This window comes from Macrobrachium rosenbergii, chromosome 8, assembly GCF_040412425.1.
Source record: "Macrobrachium rosenbergii isolate ZJJX-2024 chromosome 8, ASM4041242v1, whole genome shotgun sequence".
Lineage (NCBI taxonomy): Eukaryota > Metazoa > Arthropoda > Malacostraca > Decapoda > Palaemonidae > Macrobrachium > Macrobrachium rosenbergii.
Window position 1 is genome coordinate 67413620 of NC_089748.1, and position 15919 is coordinate 67429538.

The following is a 15919-nucleotide window of genomic DNA, read 5'->3' on the forward strand; positions in this document are numbered from 1 at the left end:
ACTGAACTACCAATTTTTCTTAGTGTAAAAATCATCTATAAAATTTCAGACCCTCTGTTTATAATAGCCATTAATTTAGTGATGCACATATTTTTCAAATGGAGTAATACTGGATTGTCTCCAATATTTTAAAATACCTTTAAATATATCTGGTTTTCTGTTTCTCTTGTTCTATCAAGATTATATCTATCACACTGATCAATGCCCTACTCTGGAGAGTTTCCCTAGGTAGTTAACCGTAAGTCTCCTAAAATACCACTTTTCATAAGTTTGAGTTCATCTTCTTATCCATTTGTATTTATTCTAATGCTGACATATTGACCACAAAATAAAATGACAATGCATGAATTTCCATAAAAATGGTTTATTTTGATCACTGCTGGAGTTTTTAAAAGGCAAGTTACCTACCCTTAATATGGCCAAAAAATATATGTTTTATAATGCAATCTGACAAAAATACACAATTGTAACCATACTGAATTCTGTATAACAGAAATCCTTCATACAGCATGGCAAAAAGTTATAAACATCATCAATTATATACACATCTATGTAACAAAAAATAAAATAGCTCAAAAATTCCTGCATATTCAGTAAGACCACATGCAAATTATGCCTACATTTAACCCTTGACTAACAAGAAAGAGATTAACCAAGTCACGAGAGAAACATTTTTCAAAAGATCTGTTCGACCTGTTCATTACTTACATCACAACTACTGGTTTCCTCTGATATCAGCTAATACCTTTCTTGGAAAGTGGAGGTAATGGCACTTTAGCACACAATTGAAAAAAGCACAAAAGTACTGCATAGAATTCACTGATCACAAAATGTAATTTACTTTTAAAAACGAAAGGTCTTTGTCCATGGGTAATCAACTTACATTTTAAACTAAAAATATCAGCAATAACCATTGTCAATACAATGATTAGAAGTGTAATAATAAAACAATACTATAATATTTCAATCCATCACAGATATTTGGACATCCACCTGAATTTTAAAGTCAACAATATGCTCTCAGAGTATTCTAAATAAGAAAAAATTCCATCCTTACGGGAAGCCCACATTTAAAGGATAGTAATTTTTTGATAATTTGGCTTTTCTTGTTAAGCAACTTATCTTAAGAATAATAATAATACAAGTTACTTTCAAAACACAGTAAAATGAAATACCTAAATACTATATATCAAATAGGTACATCAACTGTACTAATATCAAAGATTTAATCTAGTTGTAATATACTATTTATGATTCTCAAAAAATAAAAAATTCATTTGGGTTTACATGAACTGTATTTTATATCTTACTGGTGCAGTAAAAACAACAGCTCGGCCCCAAAGTCCCACCAAAATACATTGTTCATTTATGGCCACTAACCTTATCTGTACCACTTAGCACATTGAAGGGCTTCTGCATTTTCTATCCACTTAAGCACAACCAAAAACAAGAAAAAAAGTACCATTATAAATCACTCAAAAGGGAATTCCCTTCACAGTTTAGCACAAAACAGTCCATTGACATGACTTTTGACAAGAATTCAACCTTTCATGATGACTGGAAAAACACGACAACGCGTAATACCCATAATGATGTATGAGCATGATGTCTACTATTTCTATTGTGTTGAAACTGGTAAAGTAGCTTCCCTGTAGATATCCTGCGAGTTATTTTCAGTGGTGTGGAGAGGATGCTGTTGCACATTTGAACTAAGATCGCAAGTTGAAAATGGCTGGGAAGATGCAGATGTGCAAGGAACTGGGTTTGGGGAAGTTTCAACACCTGGACCTTTCTGATGCTCAGTTGTTCTTGTTGGAATGGAACAGTTCATGATCTGATGCTGATATAATGGTTGTGTGAGCGTAACAGGTGACTGATGCTGTGTGGTGGAAGACAACTGTGATACTGGAACTGGGGGATGATGAGCATGTGGAAAATGCTGAGGAGGAAGTTGAGGGACTGAATTGGGTGTTAAATACGGATGCTGAGGTTGTGAAGTAAATGATGGAGGAAAGTTCACTTGTCTAGATGAAGTCAATGAATTACTTTGTGCCATGGACCAAGTATACTGGTACGTGCCAACTAAAGCTGGCATGCGAGTGTAAGGAGAATACTGATGGTTTCTATGTTGCGCTGGCACAGAGGACGGGTAGTGGGTGGGGCTAGGGGCCACCTTGCCTCACTGATACATAGTATGCTGATTAAAACCCCCTGGAATGCCTTGCTGCTGCTGCAACATATTCTGCTGAAACTGTTGCTGGTGATTATGTTGAGGTGTGGACATAGGGAGAGGTAACATAGGCCCTAAAGATACGTAATACGGATTATGTAAGTTTAGCGGTAGTGGAGGGGCAGCTGCCGGAGGAGCTGCAGTAGCTCCAGGGGGTTGATGGGGAGGTGGAGGTTGCATTGTTGGTTGTCCTTGATGATTAGTTTGTAAATTTAAAGGTTGTTGTTGAGCAGGTGGAGGCTGCTGCTGCTGACCTAAACCAAACAACAAATTTGGCTGTGCTTGCTGAGTCATATATGTTGCTAAAGAGTTGTGTAAGGTAGATGTTGCTCCCATTGCAGCCATTGAGGAAACTGGTGCAGATGAGCCATCTACCCCTAGGTTCATTAAATTTGGCTGTGGAAAAGTGAAAGAAAATACTTAATCCTTAAAATACTTTACTAAACACCTGAAATTAAGGAGCCCACTATTTATATATTCTATTCAATTTTACTGTTACACTGAAAGCTCCTAATTTTACTTTTAAAAAACTTTAGATGCACAGATAAAAGTTCTTAAACACTAGCTTCCCCTACTTTCCAAATGTCTGCAAATCATTTCTTTAAACTTTACCAATATCCACTGAATCTTTTGCTTTTTAATACTTGCAACACTTTTGTTACTGGATGAGTGTTAACATATATCTATAACTTAGATAACAAATAATTCCAAATCCCAGTGAACTCTTGGTGCATCAACATAGTAAGCTTACCTTGCATGCTTAGATAAACCTACAATAAATCATATATTCCAGATAATTCTTGACTTACTTCTGTCCATACAAAAACCAAAATCCTGCTACTAAAAGGCTGGGCCAGTTTTATTATATACAGTATAGTTCTTGTACATAATAGTCTACATTCATTTATGGATAGAAGACCATTTTTTTATGATAAGACAATGATTAACAGATAATTATCTTTGATATTTTTATTCTTTTGGAGCATAACTGTTAATGCAATGGAAAACAAAGCCTTATCTACCACTAATGTCTTGTCTGGACATAATCATCCTCTGCACTACTGAAAAGTCATTATGTTCAAAAAAATTTATCTTTTAATACAAATCCCTCATTCAAATACATCCAGTACCCATGGTTTTCCAATGTCCCAGTCTCTTCAGTCTTTTGTTTTCCAGACAAAAGAACCTACATAGCATTGCATTTGTGCCACAAATTGTTGGAGCCTGGAATATTAGCTGCATGGTCAATGGGGAACACTTGTTAATGAATGATGAGTTTGAATGGAAAAAAATAATAAAATAAAAAATAAAAAAATTTTTATTTAATCTGCTGCACCACCAACTTGATACTCTTATACAGCCAATATCCCAATTTAGGAAGGAGGGTCAAGCTGATGATGTCCTAGAATGCCGGCTATGACCTGCAGAGTCCATGGAGTTTTTGAGGGGTTATGCTAGTTAAGGAACTCAATTCTCTGATCAGTAAAAGGAGTCTAATATGAAAGGAAGACCTCCTGTGAGAATAAAATAAGGAGCTTGTAATGTGTAGGTGCTGACTGACACCAAGAAGATAAATCATTTTGTGAAACATACTTACTAATAACCCCCAAAACATCTCAAAGGATTCCATGTATGACATAAGGAGAGGAATTAGAAAGATTACAAAGGCCTGTAAATCCTATCCTAAAGGTGATACCTGCCTGCTGCTTCAACTGGTTTCAAAGACTAAGTATCCAGCCATTTTTAAATTACATCCATTGGTTCCAAAGAATATTTATACATCCTTTTTTATTATTTTTAAGTCACATCCCTAAGATAAGCGTAGCAACTGATATCTGTGGAGAGAGCTTTGGTTTTTGCACATCAGAATTCTTTTGCCTTTTATTACATCATTCTGGGTCCCCAGAACTGTTCTGAACCAGACATTGTGCTCCCTGGAATGTTTCATAGAACATGTTGTGGAAAGAAACATTATAGGCAAATCACTTCTGGAATCCCCAGTCCTGATGTAAAGGCAAACTAGCCTCTGTGTCTGTTGTGTACAAAAGAGCAATTTCGGAGAGAGGTGTTGCTGTAAAGTCCAGGATGCCTGAAGTCCAAGTCATCATAATGAAGTTGGCTCCAAATGACAAACCCTGATAAATTCAGCCATTACTTTGAATGACTCTACCACGGGCAAGTGAATCTCACTGACCCTTACTGAAGATGCAGAAACTTGAAAAAAGACCATCGTAAGTGTCAGGTAGATCAGGCAGTGAGGCCTCCTCAATAGGGATTTGGTAAGGCTCTCCCTATTCCAAAGAAAGGTCTCAGGTGGAAAACTTTGATTATTTCTGGAAGTGTCTTTTAAGACCCAATGATGATACTACACCTAGTCACCAGAACTCAAAAGATGAAACATGACATAAAATTAATTTGTATTTTTCATAGCTAACAAAATAATTTATTATAATGTCTATAAAACAAAAGGATAGCCACTATTTAGGGATAGTAGCAACAACAAGATTAATGCCACTCTCACCACACCAACTACATAATTGGTACAACTTAGCTTGGAGGAGATTGTTGTCTGAAGCCTTGCAAGGTCTGACGACAGCTTATAGCCTCCATGTGTAGATACAATGTTTTCAAGTCCCTGTGGAATCTCCAAAAGTGTGGTTAGTGAGACAACTTTACCCAAAGGAACTCATCCAGTGGTTGTCTATTAAAAGGGACAGGAGATAGGAGAACTATTCTCACTGAGGTCAAAATGGGGCTATAAAGTCACTGTCAGGTTCTTGGAGGTTCTGAAGCTTGCCTTGAACCTTCCTAATAAGTCCAAAAGGTGGAAAGGCATACAGTTTAAGATTGTCCTAAAAATGCACCATAACATTAGTTTCCAGGCTACCTGGTCTTGCTGAGCAGTAAACTAGCAGTATGTAACTAAGGTTCATTGCTGATACTGTCACCATAGTGCCAAGCAGATCACCAGAAGGGAGAACCTGTTTACTACTTTGAGGTTGTTGGCGACCATGTTTTCCCTTTCTGGAATGAAGCCGAGTGCTATCTTGACACTCTTGTACCACTGATTCCTTACATAACCCAGTGTTGCAGAGTTGTCAAACAATACATTTACTACCTTGCCTATACATAATGAGTAAAAGCTTAGAGGATTAGGAACACACCTTTAATTATACAAAGTTGATGTGCTGTACCCTGTCCTGTATAGACCAATTTTTCATTAGTTGCTGATTTAGATGGTGTGCTATCTATTCTTACCTTACTTTGAATTTTCCATTAATTGCTGATTTAGATGGTGTGCTATCTATTCTTACCTTAGTTTGAAGTATTTATGAACAGCAATATCTCTGGGAAGTAAAGGATTGTTAACCCCCTTAGTAGAGGAATTCTCTCTAAACCTTTCTTACTGTCTCCTCTCTAGAGTCATCCAGTTGGAAGTGGAAAGCAAAAAGCTTGTAGATAGTATTCTACACAGTCACTGCTGCCTGTCCCTCCAGTGCAGTCACTTGGTTGGCAGCCAGTTCCCCTAGCAAGAATTATGATATGATGGTCTGACTAAGATCACAGTTCCCACATGGTTCTTCATGGCTGTCTTGGTTACAGGCAAGTGTCTAGCTTACTGGAGAGTTGCCTAACAAGTCCTCCAGGAACAAGGACAGCTTTAAAAAAAATAAAAAATCCAACAATCATTGAGGTCAGAAGGTAGAAAGTCATAGGGTTCCCTCTTCTTCACCATCTTAATGGTTCACAGATATTGCACCATCTACATGTGAGGGATGAAAGCACAACCAAGACACACCAGCATCCTCTTGGCCTAAGTGATGTCACCAATGTTTTGGCTCCTGACAGAAATGCTCTGACTGCCCCTAACTTCTATTCCTGACAATTCACCACAACCAATAATCTCTGAAGAAAACAACTGGTTGTGTCATTCTCAGCTACAATGAAGTTCACAGAGGATGGGGAGAGTAAGAGCAGACGATGCATCAATATTAGACAAAGAATGACGTACCTATGAAGAGCAGTCCTGAATATAATAATACTTCTGTAACTGCTGGTCTGAAAGTGAAAGGTATGGAACAGCTATTGGTTTATCATTTCCCTTGCTGGAGTCTCCCCCTGCCATCCTCAGCTTCAGGACTGCTTTGGGTTTGTCAACAATTGCTATGTGCAGAACTTGAGTCTTGCCAGCTGGAGTTTTTGGAGTCCTAAGTGTTATGGCCAGGATAATAACAGACTTCAAGCCCAAGGTCATGGGTATTCCACTTACTCCATAGAAAAGTAAGAGGTATCTCCCTGAAAAATCTCCAAAAGTTACGGAAGATACCTCGCTGAAGACAAAAAAGACAAACTTGGGAAGACTTCTTTGCTAGTGCCCACCTCCAATTCAACAGTGGAATGTCAAGGCTTTGATCCTCCAAGTTCAATGTATGTTGTGGTTCCCAGACTGTATCTTGATTGCTCATACATGTGCAGTAGCAGTAACGGACTCCCATAGCTGGTTTCCTTTGTCCAGGGAACTAAAAGGTCATGATCTCACGTTCCAGCAACGGTCTGTTATTCCTGTTACTGCTGCTACTGCACTCCTGAGTCTGGGTAATCACATGATACAGTCACATGTTCCAGCTGTTGGTATGTCAATCTCGGTACTGCTACAGCTTCTAAGATGTACCAGAGCACCTGTGCTGTTGAACAGTTACAGCTCTGTCTTGATTTCTGGAGTTGACATTGTCAAGTCCTAATGAGAATCAGTCTTATGATGACAAAAGTGCTTAAACCCAAGGTAGCTAGCAACCATGCATTTCCCGGCTGGAATAACTGTCCTTCTCACAGCTGAGACCTATACCATGTCACTGAGGTCAACATATCCTGAAAAGATGTCTGTCAATAACCAGGTCCTGGATGCAGGATACTGTATATTCATGCCAAAATTGCAGTGGTAAAAAAAATGGGAGTTGAGCTGATCAGCTTTCTCAGATGGTGCTGCATTTAATCTTTAAGAGGAAAATATGTGCTCTCTTTAAATGGGTCATGTCACTGTTTTCTAGAGCAAGTTGGCTAACATGGTGGCGTGGATTGCATCAGGTTGCTTGAACACAACCTTATCTGAAGAGGAGTGTTCACTGATCACTATCAAATAAAATCCTGATGTCATCAAGATACCAAAACTGAAGACACTGGTGAGGAAGAACAGGGACATCAGAGGTAGCACTCCTGACACATCTCAGCTTGCATGATCTTCTCTACCGAGTAAAAATAGTCAACTGGGGGAGAGACCAATTCTTTCACAGCCTTCAAGCAAAGTTAGGTGAGCATAGCTCTGTGATATTCACTACACAACAGTTGAAGGTCCATATCAAGGTGAGACATAAATACTCAGCAGAGTTTACCTGGCAAATCTTAACATTCTCATAGGCTTCTTAAAGACAAGATGAAAAGCTAAATAAAATAACACAATAGTAGGCGAAACAACGCTAGCATCAAACACAAAGGTAGGGTCATGTAATGCCAATAACTAAGAATACAATGGTGCTTCAACTTATTGGCTTTCGTTAATTATTAGATGCAGCCAAGTCCAGAAAAATTTAATAGAATAATCCGTTAGTGAGCTAGACATAGTGGATCCAGAAATGAATGAGTCCTCATACTTGCCTGTCTAACCAAGTAATCTGTGGTTTCTTTGAGTCCAGGGTAGCTGACCCATCATGGCCCACTCTGTCTCTTTACCTTCTCCCACTCCCTTGAACAGATTGCAAGTGTTTGTCTGCCTCATAAAGAGACCACACTTCATATCAAAATGCTACCTTTTATGTCTATAGTAATATTGCCACACAGCATACTGGCTGAGCTATTCTTTGGGGAGTTTTTACTGTGATACAATTTTTCTTTGTGAATGAATATAAGCATAATGAAACAACTGCCGAGTTTTTGTTTTAGTAATATCATGCTCATTTATATGAAGATCAATTATTCATAGGCCTTGTAAATGAAGTTAATTATCAGTTATGTCAGGCTAAGTTGTTGACTATATGTCCACATAAACCTTTCCTTGATTTTTTTTGAGAATGAGTTTTCAACCTATATTAACAAAATTCTTAGAAAACACTGACTATCAAATACATACAGATGTAATAAGTATAATTAATACATCAAGATGATATAAGTGTAATTCTTAATATAAATGCCATTTTTATATATATATATATATATATATATATATATATATATATATATATATATATATATATATATATTTAATTCATAAATATAAACAATGCATCTATAAAATACATGAAAAAGTGACAGACATAAAACTGACATACATTAATCTTATGATTCCTAGCTGACTCTTGACTTTAGCTTACTACTGTTCATGTTGCTATTAAGTGGAAACATTATGCATTGAAATGTTTGTGTATGTATATAAAATAATATATCAAATATAAAATTATAAAATAAATAGAATACAAAATTACTTATTGAATGATAGAATATAAAATACTAAAATAATACATGACAACAATACCAGATATAAAATTTTCCAATGTTAATCAACATTTTTTTTTTAACTGTTACTGTGCATACAATACTGGTGGTGACCATGACAACACTATTATTGCCTATAAGTAAATATCTAAAGTGGTTGACATTAAGTGTCTTCACAAATTGAGTTTAACATCACTACATTTTTTGTGAGTACTCTTCATATCCTGACACAGGAAGGTGAAAATCGATATGTGCAATCAATAAAAACATGATCCTTGTATTCTGATAAAAACTGTTGCTTTGAACAAGAAACACTACAAACATAAACTTACTTGATAACCTGCTGCTGCATTACTAACAGGTGGATGTGTTGAGGTAGTGGCAAAAATTGTCCCTGGAGGTAATGCAACTGTACGACTCATATCTGTAGGTCCTCCGTTATTTACATTGTGACTATTATTCATGCTGTAGTCCTGTGGCATGACCTAGAAAAAAAATTACAAGAAACATCATATTTCAAAGAACGATAAAGTCAAACCAGCAATACAACTAATTTAACCAGTCCCATATTTGATAAACCGATCAAAAACTTAGAATTAATTGTTTACAAATAAAAAATTCCACAGGTTGCATGTACATACTCTTCAATGTTTAGCCATTTCCCCTAACCAGGGATGGCTCCAAGGGAAAAACAACACAACCGCCACTGCCACATTCATACTCGAACAACTAAATCATGGATGAACCCCTAGGCAGTAAACTTTCACAATTTTAGCTACAGTACTACATACACCTACAAAGAAGTAACATCAGCAGCACTTCAATCACTCAACAACACATCTATTCATCTCTATTTTGCACACAAAATTCAGTCACACTTCTTGGATTTTAACCCTTAAGGGACGGATTGAGCCTCAGTGTGAAGTAAAACAGGATTGGGGAGGTGGACACATTGAGCCTGAGTGTGAAACAATATTACGTACCACTGATATGGTAAGAATGTGGCGAGAGAGAGGTGCCAATACTTCTATATGCTATAAATTCACTAATGGCAACTTTTATACTGACCTGAGAGTCGGGCCAGTTGCCGCAGAAGTCTTTTCAGTTCAGTAATACTTCTGACTTGGAGGGGAGAAGTACTGCATCTCTCTCTCACATAAGTCTTTTTGTAAATTTGCTTGTAAATATATGAAGGGGTTGCTGTTGTTTTTTGTTTTTGTCTTTTACGATAGTATGCCGGTTGTAAATGTAACTTAACAAAGAAAATTGCAAAGAAATATTAGAAAAAGCATGTAAAAGTATAAAAAAAGTTACTGAATCTTCCTTCTTGTAAATGTACATGAATATTTTTCAACAAATAAGCAAAAAAATTTGTTACTGCTTTTATTTCTTATCTGTTTTGATATTGTGTGAGCAGTAATAATAATTTTACATAATGCAATAAATTTATTACAAAAAACATATATAAGTTGGTAAAATTTACGATTGTCTTGTAAATGTGGCCCCCAAAAGGGGTTGTAAATAGTCATTTTCAACTTCTCGTGGAAGGTAGGGAAAATTTTAAAGATTTTACTATTGATACAGTGTGCATGTACATGTCATTCTCTTTCCACTGATGTAATTTTTTTTTTTATTTTGCCGACCTCAAAGTTTCCCCAGTCTGGGGTGCTGCACACTGATAAATTATGCCGTCCCTTAAGGGTTAAGGCCCTTCTTTACAATAACTCTTCCATCCAAACTATCTAACTATTTAAAAGTCTTTTATCATAGATCTTAGAGTAGCAGAAGGCTGTGTGGTGGTTGTTATAAATCTTAGATTAGTAGAAACCCGTGGTATATTTTACTGAAATACCTCTACGTACAGCTAAAAAAAGAAATGAATTCGAAAGAATATTAATAAATAACCTGTTGTTGTGGAGGGGGAGCAGGTGGTTTAGGCTTTGGTGTTTTCTTTTTCTTCTGCAACATAACGCTCTCAATGCTACGACGGAGGTCACCAAGAAGTCGCTTACAAGCATTGTAGTCAAAATTTTTAAATTCGTCAAGGAATATTTTTCTATAAAGCCACTGCTTTACTTTAGGTTTGTACTCTCTACTGGGATCTGGAAAATACAAAATATTCACACATCAAAAGCCAAGAAATAAATGTCATCTTGATGAAAAATACTGTAATACTCAATATAATTATTTACACACACTCACTATAAAATAAAAATTACAACTGTTAAGACAAAAAATATACTGTACATATTACTTTTATAACATGTTTCTAAGTCTAAATTCACCCTAAATATTGTGACAATTCTCTGGTTATACTGATAGTTTTAGTGAAGTTCCAACATTCTACAGTAATTTATAAAAGTACTAGTAAAGCACCAAAATAAATATGGCTGGATAGTGTTTGGATTTTCCATTTTCATAAATTTGGATTCAATAAATCACTATAAAAATGGTGAAATTTCTTACTAAAGTGATACTGCAGAACATTACTATTGCCACTTGGTAGTTAAAAGCTTGGCACTTTTAAAGGTCCTTAGTCACTTATCATATCTTTCATTTTCTTAAATGTTGGTGACAGATGTGTTCATTCTGGCAGAAGTGCTATACAAACATTGAGGTTTCAAAGGAGCACTTCAGCCATTATTTTCCCTTTTTGTCACGCAAGTTTCAAAAAGTTTTCTAGACCAACTTTCATTGTGCATTGAAACATCAACCTTTTGATTCACTGGTCTTACTAGAGTATTGTATAATTTAAAAATGACATTTTTATGATAAAAATTACATTTTTATAATTAAATAAAGTTTTATATATACTTACCCAGTAATTACATAGCTATTAGTTTCTTTTACCCGGCAGCTTAAAATTTTGAAATTGCGGGTCCCGCTAGTTTGTTTTGGTTATGGCGACATGCCCCGCCCACTTTTGGGTGTAAGAAATGGTACAACATAGCAAAGAGCTTCAATTTGTTTATGCCCTTATGTCCAAGTGAGGGGTAGTAGGCGGGCTCCAATCATGTAATCACTGGGTAAGTACTGTATATATAAAACTATTATGAAAATGTCATTTTCATATAAGTAACTTACCCAGTAATTACACAGCTGATTCCCACATTGACTGGAGGTGGGAAGGTTGGACATATCTACACCAAAACATTACTAATAGTAATGAGTTTGAGGACAGAAATTTGCTAACATTGAAATCAATGCTGTTGAACCTTACCTGAGAGCTGCTACAGGTAGATACTGCCTCTGAATAGCGCTCATCTTATCCAGTAGAGGCGAGGTGGCAAAGCCTTGAGGGCCTACTACTACAGTGGGTGCTTTGTAGCGATGGACTAATTTCCGAGGGCTAGCAAAGTAAAACAAGATGCCCTTGCCCAGGGTGCAGTAACATAAAAAATAACCAGAGCAAACAGTCACCATCATCACCAAAAAACCAAATTAAAAACACCAATACCCAAACATTAAAACCAAAAGACTGGAGGGTACTCCAAGTACGTAGCACTCCCAGGCTCCCCAAAAACTCAACACCCTAAGCAAGGGGAAGAGATCAAAGAAAGGACATTGCTTTCTATGTTTCCTCCCCCAACACCACGCCAGCCGCGTAAAACGGACCCTAGGTACTGCACTGATCGTAAGTAGTTTCAATATCCCTTAAGTAATGCGATCCAAACACCGACTTGCACTTCCAAAACATCACTTGCACAACTGACGTGAGGGATAAGTTGCCCTTAAACGCCAAAGATGTAGTGTCCGCTCTTATCTCATGGGCTCTTACCTTGCAAGAGGAGAGTCTTCGCTCACCATGGAATGTGCTTCTGAAATCAAGTTCCTGAGAAAGAATGCCAGGGCATTCTTAGACAAAGTCGAGAGGATATTCCACAGAACACGAAGGGTTCCTTGAAGTACCACACGAATGTTCTTCGTTCTGTGAAGATAAAACTTAAGGAGCCCTTACTGGACAGGTTCTTTCTTCTTCCAGAGCGGGCCTACTATCTCATACAAGCTCTTGATCGTAAAAACAGGCCATGGACTCAATGGTGATTCGTTCTTAGCTAAAAAGTCTGGAAAGGCAAACTGCATTCCCGAGAAAATCCGATATTTCTGTCCAAAGCATGGATTTCACTGGATCTTTTGGCAGTGGCCAAGGCGACCAGAAAAAGTGTTTTTCTGGTAAGATCCCTTAAAGAGATAGACTGCATGGGCTCAAAACCTGAACTGGCCAGCCACTTAAGTACCAAGTCTAGATTCCAGGACAGCAAAGGTTTTTCCTTAAGCTTTGTGGTATCAAAGGACTTAGTAAGGTTGGACAAATCCTGGTTAGACGATAAGTCCATTCCTTTATGCGGAAAACCGACCTAAGCATAGCTCTGTAGCCTTTAATGGTAGAGGTGGAAAGTCCTTTAGTGGAGCGTAGGAACAGAAGAAAGTCTGCTATTTCTGCTACAGAGGTAATAGAAGAGGACACGTTATTTCATCTACACCAAGACCTGAAGATGGACCACTTAGCCTGGTAGACATTATCTGATAGCTGTCTTCTGCACTTCACAATTGCATCTGCAGCCACTCTTGAAAAGCCCTTCTTTCGGAGCAGTCGCCTAACAGTTTGAATCCTGTTAGGGCCAGAGAAGACAGGTTTTGGTGGAACCGTTGGGGGTGAGGTTGCCTGAGAAGTTGTTGCTTCTGTGGCAGCAGTCTCGGGAAGTCCACAAGAAACTCCAGCAGATCCAGGAACCACTCCTTTGCTGGCCAGAAAGGGGCTTTTAAAATCATGGACAGGTTTTGATGAGACCAGAATTTGTTAATGACTTGTCTCACTAAACTGAATGGGGGGAAGGCATACAGATCTTTGCCCAACCAGTCCTGCAACACTGCATCAGTTGCCCATGCTAAGGGAGCTGGTGCTGGTGAGTAGAAGAGAGGAAGTCAGTGATTCCTGGAGGACGTGAACAAATCTATCATGGGTTTCCCCCAGAGCTTCCACAGATCCAGACAAACTAACAGGTCTAATGTCCCTTCTGTGGGAAGGACTGTTTCTGACGGCTCAATTCATCCGCCAGAGCACTGAGTCTCCCCTGGATAAACTGTGTTGTCGCTTGAGTGTTGTTCTGGTGTAACCAAAGAAGAAGACCCCTCACTGCTTCACTGGGAGAAAGAGTGGGTTTTCCCTTGTTTCTTGATGTACGCCAGTGCTGTCGTGCTGTCTGAATGCACTGCTACTGTCTTCCCAAGAACTTCTGAAGCGAAGCACTGTAGGCCCAGAAATATCACCTGTAACTCTTTTACGTTGATGTGCCAGTTTTGCTGTTTCTGAGACGAGGCACCTGACACTTCTTTTAACCCCAAAGAGCTCCTCAACCTAGGTTTGACAGTCTGAAAGAACTCTGAGCTGGGGTTCAGAGAGTAGAAAGATTTCCCTTCTGATAGCCTCTTCCCTGGAACTCCACCCACGAAGGTCCTCCTTGATTTCCACCATTTTGAGACACAACCCAGGTCGGAAACTTTCCTGTTCCAGCTGGCTCTGAGGAAGAATTGCAGAGGTCTCAGGTGAAGTCTTCGAGTGCCAAATTGTTCCATGGGCGAGAGGGTGCCTAGAAAGATTCATCCATTGATTGGCCAAGCAAAGTTTAGTTCAAGAAATTCTTTCACTGTCTGGAGACACTTTGTCTATTCTCTTGGGACTGGAAAAACCCACAGAAAATCCGGTTGATCATCATTCCTAAATAAGGAATCTCCTGAGAAGAGGTCAGGAGAGACTTTTTCTGATTGATGAGAGGCCAATTCTTGGGCCATTGACCTTTGGCGGGCGTGTAGTAACCGAGTGGTCTAGATACAGGGATCCTTATCCCCACCAAATAAACCATTTTGCTAGGAAGCCAATACAGTAAACCCCTATATTCGCATTCTCACGATTCGTGGACTCATGCATTCGTGCGGTTTCTCTGTGGAACATATCTACCCATTATTACGGGAAAATTAAGCCCATTCGCGGTATTTTCACTGAAATATTCACTGATTACTGTATTTTCATATAATTTTGCATGAATAAATGCACTTTTTGTGATAAAACTATTAAAATACTCAGGTATAACATTTTACAGGGTTTTCTGTGTTTAAACTATCAAAATGGGCAGTTCTAAGTGTTTTTACAAGGGTTTTAAGTATTAGGCAGTTTTGCTATCGCGAGGGTGTGTGGTACACATCCCCATGAAGCTCTGAGTTTACTGTACCCTGGTGAACACTTGCGGAGCCGTCGAGAGACCAAAGCACACGAAATTGGAACATCTTGCCCTGAAACACAAACCTGAGGCACTTACTCAAAGTCGGGTGTACTGGAATATGAAAGTACACGTCCTGCATGTTGTTGATGGACGCCATCCATTCTCCCTGGTGAATGGATGCAAGGACCGACTGGTTTGTTTCCATGTCTTTTTGACAAAGACATTTAGAGCACTTATGTCCAAAATGGGTCTCCAGTCCTCCAATGATTGGGTACTACAAAGAGATGGTTGCAGAAACCTGGTGAATGAATGTCCTCTACTATCTCGATAGCCTCTTTCTGAACAAGAGACTCAACCTCTAGCAAGAGAGCAGCAAATCTCTCTGAGTCTGGAGAGTAAGCCATCAATTCAACAGGCTTGCAGACTAGAGGAGGTTTGTTCAAAACGGAGATAGTGTAGACCTCCTTCAGGACAGACGCTATCCAGGGTTCAGCTCCTTTTGTTCCCAAGCGTTCCCAAAAAGGAGGCGCCTCCCTGCCTGAGTGCGGAGGACTATAGCTTCATTTCTTGGAGGCAGACTCTTCTTGATGGAACGCTGTGGGAAACGGGTATACGCTCTTGTTCTAGTATATGTTCTAGAACGGGAGCTCTGAAAAGAAGTAGGCTGCAGCGGGAGACGAAGATCTGGGAGGAAGAGCTGAAGAATCCTTGGGGCGTCTCACAGATTGGGAGAGCAGGTCCTGAGTGTTCTTTTTCTGCAGGTCACAGGCAATGTTCAGTACTGTAGTCTGGGGAAAAACATGCGTCTTGTCCAAGGGGGAGAAGGCGAGGGCCGATCTCTGAGACGGAGTGATGCCTTTCAAAGTAAAAGAACACCAAACTCTCTTTTCTTAAGCACACCCATGGCATAAAGACTAGCTAACTCTTGCATACTATCGCGAATGCTCATATCAGTACAGGAAAGTACTCCTAAGAGGTCCAT

The 15919-nt window shown here is 38.6% G+C and overlaps 1 protein-coding gene across 1 annotated transcript in view; it reads right to left on the minus strand.

Moving 5' to 3' along the window:
• Positions 1–284: 284 nt before the first annotated feature.
• The window catches only part of LOC136840947 (uncharacterized), a 34993-nt gene continuing 19358 nt past the window's right edge, over positions 285–15919 (minus strand). The window contains exons 3-5 of the mRNA XM_067107917.1: positions 10622–10818; positions 9049–9201; positions 285–2626 (exon numbers count right to left, since the gene is read on the minus strand). Coding sequence (XP_066964018.1) covers positions 2180–2626; positions 9049–9201; positions 10622–10818 — 797 coding nt within the window. The 3' untranslated portion in view covers positions 285–2179. The remainder of the gene's footprint in view (positions 2627–9048; positions 9202–10621; positions 10819–15919) is intronic.